This window comes from Rattus norvegicus, chromosome 4, assembly GCF_021556685.1.
Source record: "Rattus norvegicus strain SHRSP/BbbUtx chromosome 4, alternate assembly SHRSP_T2T, whole genome shotgun sequence".
Taxonomy (NCBI): Eukaryota; Metazoa; Chordata; class Mammalia; order Rodentia; family Muridae; genus Rattus; species Rattus norvegicus.
The window spans coordinates 117671890-117687663 of NC_141537.1; the positions used below are offsets into that span (position 1 = coordinate 117671890).

The following is a 15774-nucleotide window of genomic DNA, read 5'->3' on the forward strand; positions in this document are numbered from 1 at the left end:
TTATCTGAGTTTAGTTTACAGTAGCCATGCTGGATAACTCATATCTACTTGCAGTTCCAGCAGATCTGATGTCTTCTGCCCTCCTTGGACACCTGCAGTCATATGCATAGAGGCATACACATATACACATAAAAAAATCTGTCTAAAAATAAAATTTGATGAGCTGGGTGGTGGTATTGTATGCCTTTAATCCAGGCACTCAGAAGGCAGAGGCTGGCGGATCTCAGTGAGTTCCAGGTCAGGCTGATTTACAGAGTGAGTTCCAAGACAGACAGGAATACACAGAAACCCTTGTTTTAAAAAATACAACAACAACAACAACAACAACAACAACAACAATAATAATAACAATAATAATAATAACAGAAATAAATCCTCTTCTAATTGCATATACATAAATAGAAAACTACTCTGGTGATGGCTCTGTCTAACTTGGAGATTCAGGTTTTTCTAACATCCATGTCGGGCAACTCACAAACCCTTATAACTAGTTCAGGGAATCTGATGCCTTTAGCTTCCCCATGCAGTCATGCTTGCATGTATTTAATTAAACACACGAATATATTTTAAAATAAAGTAAATCTTTAAATGCATGAAGAGAGAAGCCGCCCCCATGGCTGCTGTCCTTGGTCCTGAATGAGAGCTGAACTACTCTCTTTGAAGTTGTTTTAGTAGTGTAGCAATGTGAGGAGTTGTTTGGTAATCGCCTTTAGAAAAATTAATGTCTGGAACTTGCAGGATAGTGTTGTTTGCATCTGTTAAGTGGTTGTAAGCATCAATTGTGGGGCTAAATTGAGTCTGAATTTGATCTGAATGCAAATCCCAGCCTCACATACCTATGTGTTACTTAATCTCTCAGTGTAAAACTATGTATATTTCTGGGACTTGTGAGAACTAAACGACTAAATTCATGTAAAGTATTTAGGACAGTAACTACAGTATGGATGTTGTCTATAAAGTTAATCATTGTTACCTATGTATTTTGTCTGTATTCTCAACAATGGAAAGAAGAAGAAGAAGAACAACAAACCCCAACTGGTTTTGTTACCATGTTATGTTGTATATTATAAGGAGTTCCACGCCCCAGCACTACCTGCTTTGTTAAAGACTTTGTAATTAGATTCCTGGTGACACATTTTTCTTTACCAGAAACAACTGTTCAATAACAGGAATGTGAGTGTAGTTTAATTGCCATATGGAATTTAGTACATGTGAAGGCTGATTCCAAGGAAGAATGTATCTTTAAAAAATGGTTCTAAATAAAACTTTAATTACAGTTCTTTCATTGTTCATGTCTGACCACACATGTGGTGAGTGTGTGTTCATATCTAAGAATCTTAATTCCTTCGTCTTTTTTTTTCCAGTATAAAAGCACAAAAATAAATCCTCAGTTTTTTTCAAGATAATGTAAAAGGACTTGTGAATTACATCTCAGCACCTAGGACAGCACCCAGTACTGCTCTGCAATGTACATGAACTCTGGCTTGAGGTTTGGGGTTTGTGTTCTGGATTCAGAAAAGAAGAGAAAGTTTTAGAGGGAATTTTAAATCTTTGTAAGCCCTTACTCTAAAAGTATATGCAGTGCAAAATTATATCATGGCTTGATTTCAAAATGTTTTACTCTGGCTGTAGAACCCACTTCATGAAGTAGTTTGAGTTAAAATGATCTAATATTTGTGTTTTAACTTTCAGCTTTGTGTTATTCTTGGAAAATTTCGCACCACTTGTGAATTCCTTGAGCCTGGGCATTGCAAACCCACTTCTGTTGGGCCCATCTCCTTTGCACTTTGCTCAGATTAAGACTCAGTTGGCGCTTCAGCAGCTGAATGCCGTTGCCTCTCATGGTTCAACACCACCTTATACTTTATTAAATCAGGCATTCTTGAAAGTAGCCATGTCGAGACCCAGGTTTAATCCTCGAGGGACCTTTCCACTTCAAAGGCCACGAGCACCTAATCCTCCTGGGATGAGGCCTCCAGGACCATTTGTGAGGCCTGGATCTATGGGTCTTCCAAGATTTTACCCAGCAGGGAGAGCCCGTGGAATTCCACACAGATTTCCTGGCCACGGATCTTATCAGAACATGGGACCACAGAGAATGAATGTTCAGGTAACTCAACATCGAACTGATCCAAGATTAACCAAAGAGAAATTGGATTTTCCTGAAGCACAACAAAAGAAGGGGAAGCCTCACGGTAGTCGATGGGATGATGAGCCTCATATAACTCCACCAGTAGAAGTGAAACAGAGTTCTGTAACCCAGGTTACAGAGCAGAGTCCTAAAGTACAGAGCCGCTATACAAAAGAAAGTGCTTCAAGTATTTTAGCAAGTTTTGGATTATCAAATGAAGACCTAGAAGAACTAAGTCGTTATCCCGATGAACAGCTAACTCCTGAAAATATGCCATTAATATTGAGGGATATAAGAATGCGAAAAATGGGCCGCCGATTACCTAATTTACCTTCTCACAGCAGAAATAAGGAAACACTTAGTAATGAAACAGTTTCAAGTAATGTGATTGATTATGGGCATGCAAGCAAATATGGTTATACAGAAGATCCACTTGAAGTACGTATTTATGATCCTGAAATTCCAACTGATGAAGTCAAGAATGAATTTCAGTCTCAGCAGAGCATTTCTGCAACTGTTTCCACTCCAAATGTGATATGTAATTCTGTGTTTCCTGGTGAAGATGTATTTCGTCAGATGGACTTCCCTGGTGAGTCCTCCAGTCAGTCTTTTTTCCCAGTTGAGAGTGGAACCAAGATGTCAGGCTTACACATTTCAGGACAGTCAGTCCTTGAACCTGTAAAATCCATCAGCCAGTCTATTAGCCAAACAGTTAGCCAGACAACAAGCCAGTCTCTGAATCGTCCATCTATGAACCAGCCACCCTTTTCATCTGAATTAATTTCAGCTTTAAGCCAACAAGAGCGGATCCTACAGAAGTCTGTGATCAGTTCAGCTGATACACATGGTGGACCTAGAGGAAGTAAAAAGAGTTACCAAACAGAGGCTGACTTGCCTATTCGGTCTCCCTTTGGGATTGTGAAAGCTTCGTGGCTACCAAAGTTTACACAAGCTGGTGCCCAGAAAATGAAGAGACTGCCAACCCCTTCTATGATGAATGATTATTATGCAGCATCTCCAAGAATATTTCCACATTTGTGTTCTCTGTGTAACGTAGAATGTAGTCATTTGAAGGTGAGTGTTTTTAAAAGATTGCTGTACAATGATGCTCAGTGCCCAGGTTTTCTCTAAAATCTGTTACGTATGCTGCTGTTAACAAAGCGTTAACAAAGTGCAACCCCAGCACCTACTTGTAATCGTAAGTAACCTTAGTACTGAAATGAATGTTTGGCTTTCTACATCACGTTACTTGGCATACTGTATAGTTTGCCTTTATTTTGAACTTTTAGTTATCCCACTTATATAGCATCCAATTTATTTAATAAATTGTGAACTCATAACAATGTTACATGAAAAAGTATGTTTAAGATTTATTAGAATAAAAATATAAAACTCATTTGTAATATACACTTTTGAAGACTAATATATATTCCAGCCTTGCACATACCTGTTCTAAGATAAAGATCTTAATGTTGCTTTAAGTGTTTCTGATTTTTGTATAGACCAGTGATTTTTTTTTTTTAGTGTTTCTTGAGAAGGTACTTTTAAAATAATTTCATATAATGATTCAGGATGTAAAGATGATTATGATTATGGAACCAACTGTGGGCTCAGAAAATAGAGTAAAATGCTGGAAATTCAGAGAGAAACATCCAGAATATATGCTTAAGGTACCTTTGTGGTTAGTGTAGACAGAAGGAAAATTTTGCACAGATGCTCAAGAATAGTATTATGTAGTGTATGCTGTTTGATAGTAACTATTGGTAAATTTGAGCAGGAACTACCACATTTCCCCTTTTTTAACATATATGTATAGCAAACACTGATTCTTTTGTTTACTGATGCAGTTTATAAGTAAGGATGGTAGGGAGGAGTGAATGTACCTTAAGAAGCTTTGATTTAAAAGTTTAGCCTGGAATTGGCTAGGTAGCTTGAAGAGGTTTACAAATGTGTAGGTTTTGGTTCTTTTGTTATTTTTTTTCCTGCAAATACTGCCATTTTATTGTCTTTGTATTCATTTATCAGTTTTCAGTCAGTGATCTAAAACCTGAATTGGTTGCTTTTGTCTTAGGTTAACTTTAGCAAGAGAAAACATCATTCTGGGCTGAGCATGTAGTTCAGGGGTAGGGCACATGTTTAACACATACCAGGCCCTGGGTTCAATCAGAAAGCAGCAATCTGTCCATAGAAAAGTATGCTGAATTTTAATACAGTAGTAGTTGCCTTATTCCACCAAAGGAGAATAGATGTCACTTGTCTCTCAGAAAAATCTCAGAATAATTTACTCATTGAGTTTTGTAATTTATAAGTAGCTCTGGACAGAGTATTGGGTGCTCTTTGTTATTTTAACTGGGCATACTAACTCTCCCATATATTTTGAACTGTCTTAATGAGTTGAAGAAAATACATCTTAAAGAACTTGTGTTTTTATTGATATTTTGTATTGTAGAAAGTACAATATTTTTAGTATATTTACCAATTTAGTTTTGTGTGTGATTGTTCAGTAGACAGAAATAAAGAACTGTATAAAATCAAACTGTTTTGTAAAGCAATTTATACAGTCTCATCAATGAAAAAAAAAACCACATACCTGATGAAATTTTAAAAGTTAGAAACAAATAGTTTGGTGATATTTAACCATTTGTACATGCCACAAGGGAAAGATTTTTATTATTTCTACATTGATTTCAGATTTGTAGTGGTCAGTCCAGCTTTACAATACCTGTAGATTAGCTAGCAATTCGCGATGAAAAAGAAAAACGTACATATACTCTTAGTATCAGAAGTCTTTTATAGCCTAGTTAGATAAGACTGAGAGAGTGGTAGTTAGCAGTTGTACTAAGTTGTTTGGAATAGTTTGAAGACAGTTTTGAATGCTGAAAGGGTTAAATATGCCTATCTAAAGAGGAAGTGGCATTCCAGATGGGAACTATAGCATTTGCAAAGTAAAAGGTTCTTAAAAGAGAAGGCCTTGTGGTAGGATGCAGTGAAGAACATACTAGAAATAAATGTGCAGGGCCTTGAAAAGCTGTTGTCAATTTAGTTTCAGGTGGAAGACATTGGGGAGCTAATTAAATTTTTGGTATATGAAGTGACACATTGAAAGTGTTTCAGGGAGATTTCAATGTAGAGGAATAGGAAGAAAGGATATGGGGTGGGCCACTTAAGGAAGCGTTCCCTAGATATTCAAGTCTAAGGTGGACAAGCATTAATAAGATAGAATAAAATTTTGAGAGCAGAGGAAAATCATTTAGTCATTAAAAAACACACCTCTTTTAGATTGTGGAGATGGCTCAGTGAGTAAAAGCACTTGCCACACAAGTGTGAGGACCTGAGTTCAAATCCTCAGGATCCATGTCAAAACCTTACAGCATGAACATCTACAGCAATCCTAGCACTCATATTGGGAGATGGATAAATAGAGACCAAAAACTTCGGAAGCTTGCAGGCCACCTAGCTTGGTGTATGCAGTGACAAAACAGCAGAGACTGTCTCAAGGTGGAAGGTGAGGACTGACTCCAAGGTTGTCCTCTGACTTCCATAAGCTTGCCATAGCTTGTCTTGTATACTGTGAGTTAACATACATTGTACATGTATGCACATGCTTTACTCCCAGTCTTTTTAATCAGCATAACAGATTGGGGCTCATCTAATTATAGAATTCCTCATAGATTGATGGACAGTGTTAGCATGTGAATGTGGATTTAGATGTACAAGTTGCCTCTTGTTTCCATGATATATTTTATTGCCTTGTGTATTTGTATATTTGTGACATTAGAAATATGTAGCCTGTAATTGTGAATTTCTAATTTCAGACTTTTTCTTACCAAGTAAATCCTACAATATCCTTGCTTTCTATTTTTGAGTCTTTCAAACTATAGCCTGAGATGTAATGTGAAAGTGTAATAATAGAATGTAGAATGTGTTTTCTTAGAAACTGGGGTTCAGGTTTTAAAGGAACTTAACTTGATTTCTTATGCCCTTCCGATTGAAATAACTTGAGTCAAAAAAATTCCCCAATTTATCTACTTATTTATATATTTTGTGTGTTTGTTAGTGTGGGCACATGCGTCCATAGTGAGTCTGGAGGTCAAAATATTGTGAGAGTCAGGCTATCTCCTTTCATCATGTGGGTCCAGGTTAGGATTGAACTCTGGCAACATTGGAAACAAACTTTTTATTTATTTTTTTATTTAAAAAAATTTTTTTGAAGCTAATCAGAGGAGGATAAAGAGCAAGCTTTGATAGGAGTCAGTGTTTTCATAGTTTGGTTCAGAGCCAGCCCAAGTCTATAGTTCTTGGACCATCCTTGCTTCTCAGGTAATTATTTTTTCCTATAGAAGTAGTGGTGCTTTTGAACAGATATCTGGGTACTGTCATTATGAAGCCTAGAAATTGGGGTTGCATGGTTATATTTACTGAGGTTTGGGTATCAGTGTGCATGTGTGAATTGAATTAGAATGAGCAGGGCAGTGACCACCTTCAGCTTACATAGATGTGACAAAGAAGCATATTCATTATTATCATCATTTCTTTGTATGTGTTTAAAGCGGAGCTGAAAATGAGATTTGGGGGTGTAATCTGGATTTTAAATGTTGGTAACTATTCAAATAAAACATTTTATGGTGCAAATAAATCATGCCTAATTTCCTGCCTGCCAGTGTGTCTGTTTGGTAAAAACAATACCTCATTTATATCAAAGACATGGGTTGGGCACTGCTATGGATTCTTGATTGCTGGTTTCTTTTAGCTTCCTGGTTGTATCACTAAGGAGGGTAGCAGACATTTTGTTTTCACAGTGTACAATTAATTTAAGAAGTTTAATGAAATCCTTGAGTTGGCCAAAGCTTTTATATATATACACTGTGTTGGAAGTAGCTTGACATTCAGGTAGTTCTTGCCAAGGAGAATTCAGAATTAAAGTCAACCATAGTTTAATTGTGGAGGCTTTGTCTTCAGGAATGATACAAATTAAAGTGTTTTTGAAATGGGAACGAAGTTTTTCTCTGAAAGTTTAACACAAAGCTGTTTAGTGAGGATTTGTTTTTGTCTTTTTTCCCTTTCCAACTGCTGGAGGAACAATAAAGCACTGATAGACTTGATGGTGTGAACTAATTAATTCATTGTTTCACCTTGAGACTATTATATTAAAAAACTGTATTGCCTGCCCTCCCTTCTTTGCCCTCTCTTTTAATCAAACACATCTTCTAGGAGCTAATTATTGTTATAGATTGTAATTTTAGGACATTTATTTGTAAACAGTATATAAGAAAGCATTTTTTTTTGTTAATTATAAAGCTGTGTGTATATATGTAAGGGAATATCATGTCTTTGAAATGGTGTTACTTTCCCTTATAAATCTTGAAATTACATTTGATCAGTGGCAGGTTTTACTATTTTACCAATCGTTTCCCCAGTATAATGAGTATTTTGTTTGGGATGCCACTAGCTTTTTAGCTCACATGTTTTGGTGCTCAGTGTCATTTGCTTGATTGACCTTAGAGGAGGAAGCCATCGGACTACTTGATAGAATTCTGGTGGTTTTTGAAGTGTTTTTATATTTGAGGTGTTATTTGTTAACTTACGCTTTTCTTCAAATCTAAATATAATCTATGTGCATTTCAAAATGAATGTTTTGATTCTTGATTCAAGAAATATTTATATTAGTATTTGTTAAATGGGTTCAACACAGTATGGGGTTAAATGTATTTGTTTGGAGTACTTTAATTTTTGTGTAAATTCTGTTATATCTAAATGCTATTTATGGTTAGATTTGTAAATTTCTCAAATACTCTTTGTCATTTAAAAAAGTCTTAATTTATATGTCATTGTGAGGATTGTTTTAATTCAGCCTTCTCTTTTTTTACAATAGGACTGGATTCAGCATCAAAATACTTCCACCCATATTGAGAGCTGTCGGCAGTTACGTCAACAGTAAGAACATTTTCTTCCCTTTTTTTTTTTACAGGCGTGATAATTTGTTAAATACTTTTAAAGCTATTGGTTATTTAAAATAGTAATCTTAGAGAAGTATGTTTAGCTTTCCAAAAGGAGAGCTTCATGTGATCTTTTACTGACTCCATTCTAACTTAAACCCTAGTAGATAATTATAGAAATCTTTTTAATTGATTTTCCTTGTCTTGTTTACCTTTCTTAGAATGGTTGAGAACAGATACTATTCTTTTCCATTATCTTGGGCCATTTTTCAAAGGTTACATAATTTAAACATAACTCAGACCATATGCCAGTATTTAATTTCCAGTATAAGATTTTCTCTGCTCTAGGTCATGTTTTTAGAATGAAGCTTAAGGAGAACCTGATCAGCTCTTTTCTTTAAGTGAGGTATTTGGGAGGGTTTTCCTGATCGTCATAGACATGGAATTTATAATCTTAACTGTCTTATCCTCTTTCCCTTTGAATAACAAAGTTAAATTGTTTCCCTAACATTGTTAAATAGTTCTAGTCACCAGCTTGATATTCTCTTGGGTTTTGAGATTATTCAGGATTCTTCAAGTATAAAGTCATAAACCTAACTCAAAATATTCTTTGATTGTTTTTACTTATTTTTTGTGTGTGAGTATTGTCTGCATGTATGTTTATGCCACCACAAGCATTCCTGGTTACTTCAGAGGTCAAAAGTTGTCAGAGGTCAAAAGTTGTCAAATCCCCCTGAAACTGGAGTTATGAATGGTTTGTGAGTCACTGCATGGATGCTGACACCTGAACCCAAGGCATCTGTAAGAGCAACAAGTGCCCTTAACTACTAGTTAGCTCTCCAGCATCCACAGTTATTCCTTTTTTTTAATTGGATATTTTTTATATACATTTCAAATGTTATTCCCTTAACTGGTTTTCTGTCCATAAGTCCCCTATCCCATCCTCCTCCCCCTTCTATAAGGGTGTCCCCTTCCTCAACCACCCCCCTTCCTGCCTCACTGCCATGACATTCCCCTACAGTAGGGGGAAGGGGAGGTTCAGCCTTGGCAGGACCAAGGGCATCTCCTCCCATTGGTCCCCAACAAGGCCATCTTCTGCTACATACACAGCTGGAGACATGGGCATGTCCATGTGTACTCTTTGTGTAGTGGTTTAGTCCCTGGTTGGTATTGTTGTTTTTATAGGGTTGCAGGCCCCTTCAGCTCCTTCAGTTCTTTCTCTAACTACCCCATCAGGAGTTTCCTGTTCTCAGTTCATCTTGGTGGATTTTTCCTTTGATGAATATGAAGTGCCCTTCCTTATCTTTTTTTGATAACTTTTGATTGAAAGTCAATTTTGTTTGATATTAGAATGGCTACTCCAGCTTGTTTCTTGGGACCATTTGCTTGGAAAATTGTTCTCCAGCCTTTTACTCTGAGGTAGTGTCTGTCTTTGTCCCTGAGGTGTGTTTCCTGTATCCAGCAAAATGCTGGGTTCTCTTTCCGTATCCAGTCTGTTAGTCTATGTCTTTTTATATTGAGGAATTGAGTCCGTCGATGTTAAGAGATATTAAGGAATAGTGATTGTTGTTTTCTGTTATTTTCGTTGTTAGAGGTGGAATTATGTTTGTATTGCTCTCTTCTTTTGATTTTGTTGTAAGGAGATTACTTTCTTGCTTTTTCTAGGGTGTAGTTTCCCTCCTTGTGTTGGAGTTTTTCATTTATTATCCTTTGTAGGGCTGGATTTGTGGAAAGATACTGTGTAATTTTGGTTTTGTCATGGAATATCTTGGTTTCTCCATCTATGTTAATTGAGAGTTTTGCTGGATATAGTAGCCTGGGCTGGCATTTGTGTTCTCTTAGGGTCTGTATGACATCTGCCCAGGATCTTCTGGATTTCATAGTCTCTGTTGAGAAGTCTGGTGTAATTCTGTTAGGTCTGTCTTTATATGTTACTTGACCCTTTTCCCTTACTGCTTTTAATATTCTTTCTTTGTTTTGTGCATTTGGTGTTTTAACTATTATGTGATGGGAGGAATTTCTCTTCTTTTTCTCATGGCTTCTCCTCAGCTGCAACATATTTACCTACTTAAATAAATTGTCATCTTCATTCTTTGTTCTCCTAAGGTGCATTGAGTTCCATTATGTGTATATACTATATGTAGTCTACATGGATACATACTCAGTGTCTTTAGTCCTTAAGGCTTATGTTTTCTTTTTCTGGATTATATATAGAACAAGGAGTAGCTGGTTAGCCTGAGGGGCAAAAAGACATTGTGCCATAATTTTATTATTAAACACAGATATACTGAATACTTTATAATATATGCTTGATTTAATCTTATTATCATCCACGATATATTATTGCTAATTTCATCCAAATGAGGAAACGGAGACACAGGGAGACAGTTTCCCTACACCAAATATTTAATACAATTAGTTCATGTAGCTCATGGCCCTTTGTTCTTTTTTTTTCTCTTTAGTATTTTAGCAATAATCGCGCCTCAGATAAACCTCATTGGCTACGATACTGCCACTGTGCAAAGCTCTCTTTAGTATTTTAATATGAAAAAATTTCAAGTCACAGAGAAGTTGGTATGGAATGTACTTGTTAACATTTAGTTAGTTCATTTATTCAAATTTAACATTTGTCTTCTAAGAATAAGGAAGTTTTTCAGTCACAACACACCACATTAAGAACATAAACACTAATTCCACAATCTTCTAATATACAAACCTGACTCAGAGCCTTTACAAGTGTTACTGAGAGTACCCATCTGTATCCCACATTCAGGATTCTGCCAAAACTCATGTATTGCAATTTCTTCGTCTGGAAAGACTTCCCTCCCTCTTGTTTCCTTCACGGGTGCTTTCACAATGTTGACCCTTTTTATAAAAATGTGTAGACTGTCTCATATTCATTCTCTACTTTTGTGTTGTTCCTTAATAAGTTCAGATTGAATGTTCTGTCACAAATATTCATAGATGATGCATATGCCTGGCTTCTTGTTGGTCATTTTCTACTAGTTGGTTTGACGGGTGAGGGTTAGACCTATTGCTGATTTCTTTCTAGGGATGTGGGAAAGCAGATACGCAACTTATTTCATTTTTTTGAATGGTGGGCAGGTAAGGGAAAAGGAAATTCAGAGTGTTGTTGCGTTAGCTTTTTAACAACATCTGAAGAATACAAAAACAGCAACAGGAAACTGCTTTACCTTTTCCAAGGGTTTTGGCTTGATTTACTTTTTTGAAAGATAATTTGTTGATCATCTGCCACTTAGTTTTTTTTTATGTAAGCTTATAACCTGATTCCAGGGCCCTTCCTAATTTACTTCTTCTAAGGTAGTGGTTTTCAACCTGTATGCTTAAAACATTGCAAAACACAGATATTTACATAAACTCATAACAGTAGCAAAATTGCAGTTATGAAGTGACAATAAAAATTTTATGGTTGGGTTACCACAACATGAGGAATTGTATTAAAGGATTGCAGCATGAGGAAGATTGAAAATCACTGTTTTAAATGAAACTTTCTAGGTTGTCTCCTTTTTATTGTCTGTTATTTCTGTGCTACAGCAACCAGTGCCTGGAGTGGGAGCATATGGGGTTTGCCTCCAGGTTCTTTGTTCTACCATGTGAGCTTTAACCAAATCCAGGCCTGCTAATATATTCCCTCCTCCCCTCCCCTCCCTTCCCTTTGTGCTATCCTTTCTTTCATTTCAGACAGGTTATCTCTATGTAACCCTGGTTGGTCTGGAACGTATTTATGTAAATTAGATGGTTTTGAACCTATAGAGGTAATGTCTGCCTTTGCCTCTCTAATGCCCAGATCAAGTTTTTAAAGGGCTTCTTTAAAATGCCATATTTTCTTTCAATTCCTCTTTCTTTGATATATTTTTCCAAGTGCTGCTGGATATAACTTAGAGTTTGATATAATACTGTGTTCTGTGTGTTTCGATAGAAAGTATGAAAATGGTAATGTCCCCTAGTGATTTGTTTTTAACTTATGTCCATGAATATTGTGTCAGTTTATGGGTATGTGCATATGAATGTAGGTGCCTATGATGCCAGAAATATAAGTTCCTCCTCAAACTAGATATGAGTGCTCCTCTTCAAGCGAATACCCTTTTAACCTTGCTAAGCCTTCTTTTCAGCCTTCCTCTATATACTGTTTTATAAAGTGGGTGAGATACTTTTTTTCTTTGTCCTTTTCTCTCTCTCCCTGCTCCCCACTTTCTGTTTGAGTGTGTGGTGATGGTGGTGGTGGTGGGGCTTCTATTGGCCATAGGTCAGTGTTGGATGTTTTGATCTTCCACCTACTTTCTTGAGATAGGATCTTTCACTGAGACCTGCCTGGTGTTCATCATTATGTTAGGCTGGCTGACTCATGAGCCCAAGTTAATGGCATGTCTCTACTTCTACTGCATTGAGATTACAAACACACAGTTTTAGTGCCAAGCTTTTTACATGAGTTTGGAGCTCAAACTCTGGTCTTCTGTTTTGTATAGCAAGTCCTTTATAGACTAAGCTATCTTTTCAGCCCATATCTCACATGATCCATAGTTCAGCTGGTCTCTGAACCATGTAGACCAGTGGTTCTCAACCTTCCTAATGTTGCTAGTTTTTTTTTTTTTTTCTTTTTCTTTTTTTTTTTCCTTTTCTTTTTTTCGGAGCTGGGGACCGAACCCAGGGCCTTGCGCTTGCTAGGCAAGCGCTCTACCACTGAGCTAAATCCCCAACCCCATGTTGCTCCTTTTTAATAGTTCCTCATAGTGTGGTGACCGCAACCATAAAATTATTTTTGTTGATATTTGATATCTATAATTTTGCTACTGTTCTGAATTGTAATGTAAATATCTGATATGACTCCTGTAAAAGGGTTATTTGACCTCCCAAAGGGGTCTCGACCCACAGGTTGAGAAAGGCTGATGTAGGCGAAGACCCTCAATTCTTTTGTTTCTACCTTCCATGTCCTGGGAAACCAGGTATGCACCGCCATGCCTATCATTTATTTTCTCTACTTTCTGTTTACCACTACCTAGACTTACATTTTGTACCATGAAACACTTTTGTTTATCCTATTTATTTGACTTTTAAAAAATTGAGGTCTTAACGAATGGTTCTCTGATGTATCTACTAGCATATATACCTTTATTATATAGTGGATTATATATAAAATGTTATCCTCAAGAAATATTTATATTACAAGTTCTTACATCACCATACAAATTTAAGATTGAACAGTTTTAACACATTTCAGTTAAAGATGAATTGAAGTTTTTTGTTTTTTGAACTGTTGTTAATGGTGTTTATTTTTCAAATAGATACCCTGATTGGAATCCTGAGATCCTCCCATCTAGAAGGTAATATTTTTTAACAATATTAATTATTACAACTTTATTTCCATTTAAAAGTAAACAGGAAATTTTAAAAAAATTTTTGAAATTGTACTATTTTTATCATGTTTGGTTTTGTATTTTGTTGTAGATAGAGTCTGGCTAGCTTGGAACTCTGTATATAGAACAGGCTGGTCTTGAACTCAGAGAGATCCATCTACTTCTGCATCTCAAATGCTGGGATTAAAGACATAACACCACAACACTCTGCTATTGTATTTATTTTTAAACAGTTGGAAAATCCAAAAGTTGATAGATATTTTTATTCCAGCTTAAATGCGTTTTCTTCTATGGGTTTCACTTTCTTTAGTCTTAATATTTTGTTCTGATCCTATTACCATTTTTTGTTTGTGGGAACTTAATTATACCTTGAAAGCTCATAGTTGTCTTATTTAGTTCTGAGTTCCTTTAGGGTCTATATAGATATGTTCAGAAGTCAGTGAAATATGTTTGGATGTCATAGACTCTTGAGAATTTATTAAAAAACCGTTTATATAAATAATTCCTAATTTCTTTACATAACTTAAAATAGTTAGAAAATAACTGATACAGAGAAAAATCTAAGAAGATTAAAATACTCTAATGTAAATTAGAAAGGAAAAGGTTCTAAGCAAACTGAAGGTTATTCATCTGTTTGGATTGCTTTTTTCTGTGCTCATAAGAGTGGTTACATTTCATTCATTCATTCATTCATTCATTCTCTCTGTGTGTGTTTGTTTGTTCATGTATGCATGTGTATATACATGCCCATGTGCCATGTTGCTTGTGGATGTCAGAGGACAACATTCTAGAGTTGGTTTTCTCTTGTAAACTTAATGGGTCTGGTGATCAAACTCAGGTTATTAGGTTGTGCAAGCAACTCCACACACCCAGCTGTTTTGTCAGCCCAGTAGATTGTTTTAAATAAACTACTATTGAGCCAGGCATGGTGTCTAACACCTGTAATCCCAGCATTTAGGAGACTCAGATTGAGGATTGTCACAAGTTCAGAGTTAGCCTGGGCTACATAGTGAGAGCTTTTCTCTAAAACAAAAACAAACACAATGAAAGGTCTGGAAAGATTGCCCAAAGGTTCAGAGTACTTACTGCTCTTATAGGGGACATGAATTCAGCTCCTAGCATCTATATGGGGTGGCTTACAACAATATATAATTCCAGCTCTAAAGAATCTGATAACTCCATGGGAACCTGGGCACGTACTCAGGCTTGTACACGCTTACAACAGTATACACATTCATAAATAAAAATAAGTGTTTGTTTAAAAAATTACGTGTCATTTAATACAGTTTAAATCAACATTAAATTGCTGAGTCTTGTTTCTGTTTTCTACTCTGTAGAAATGAGAGCAATAGGAAAGAAAATGAAACGCCAAGAAGACGTTCTCATTCCCCCAGTCCCAGACATTCTAGGAGATCAAGCTCAGGTCACAGAGTCCGTCGATCTCGAAGTCCCATTCGTTATATCTATAGACCAAGGAGTCGAAGTCCAAGAATTTGCCACCGTTTCATTTCTAAATATAGATCCAGATCTAGATCCAGATCCAGGTCCCGTTCTCCATATCGTAGTCGAAATCTCATTAGAAGAAGTCCGAAGTCCTATCGGTCAGTTAGTCCAGAAAGGACATCAAGAAGATCAGTGAGATCAGGTACACTGAAAATCCTAATGCCGTCATTTTGTTTGAGTTTTGGAAATGAGCTATTGTATTTTTATTAAATTTTAAAGTTGCTATATAAAATTGGAATCACACTTGAGAGTCTGTTATTCTTGTAACTTTGGCTAGATATATGGAAAGTTTAATTCATCAGCATCCATTTTAAAAAACAAGGACTGAAGATAAGCTGGATGGTATACACCTGTAATTCCAGCAAATTGGAAGGCTGAGGTAGAGGATTGAGAGTTCAAGGTTATTTTCAACTACATAAAATAAATTTGAGGCTAACTTCATACTTTGAACAATTATCTCCTAATTATTTAATGATTATATAGTGACTTCTAAAAGTCACTCATATACCAAAATATGTACATGCATACATGCATGCATGCATACATATATACATGGCCTATAATGAAGGAAACCATTGTTGATGTTAAGGTTGTGCTTTACACATGTCTTTAACTGTATTCAGTATATTTAAAGAAATTGAATGGAAATGGGAATAACTAAAATGTGTAAGCTGACTAATATCGGGATTGTCCAAGACCCTAAGTTCCTAATAGGGGTCTATAGGTCTTTTCAGAGTTGTGTAAGCTTTTTTCCCTTTTCCAAAAACAAATCTGTGTTCGGATTGATTTTCTTTATACTTTGAGCTAAAAGTATGCATATAGCACACAC

The 15774-nt window shown here is 36.0% G+C and overlaps 1 protein-coding gene and 1 pseudogene across 50 annotated transcripts in view; one reads left to right on the top strand and one right to left on the bottom strand.

Annotated features, from left to right (window-relative positions):
* The window catches only part of Zfp638 (zinc finger protein 638), a 122327-nt gene that overhangs the window by 60278 nt on the left and 46275 nt on the right, over nt 1-15774 (top strand). For 42 of the 50 annotated variants that reach the window (XR_015685555.1, XR_015685554.1, XR_015685556.1 and 39 more), the window contains 4 exon segments: nt 1693-3205; nt 8004-8065; nt 13371-13409; nt 14780-15087. Coding sequence is in view for 33 of the 50 variants with exons in the window: in XM_087657438.1 (XP_087513564.1) it covers nt 1693-3205; nt 8004-8065; nt 13371-13409; nt 14780-15087 (1922 nt within the window). In the remaining 17 variants the exon portion in view is untranslated. 50 annotated transcript variants of the gene reach the window in all.
* Nucleotides 10446-10594, bottom strand: LOC120102555 (U4 spliceosomal RNA; annotated as a pseudogene).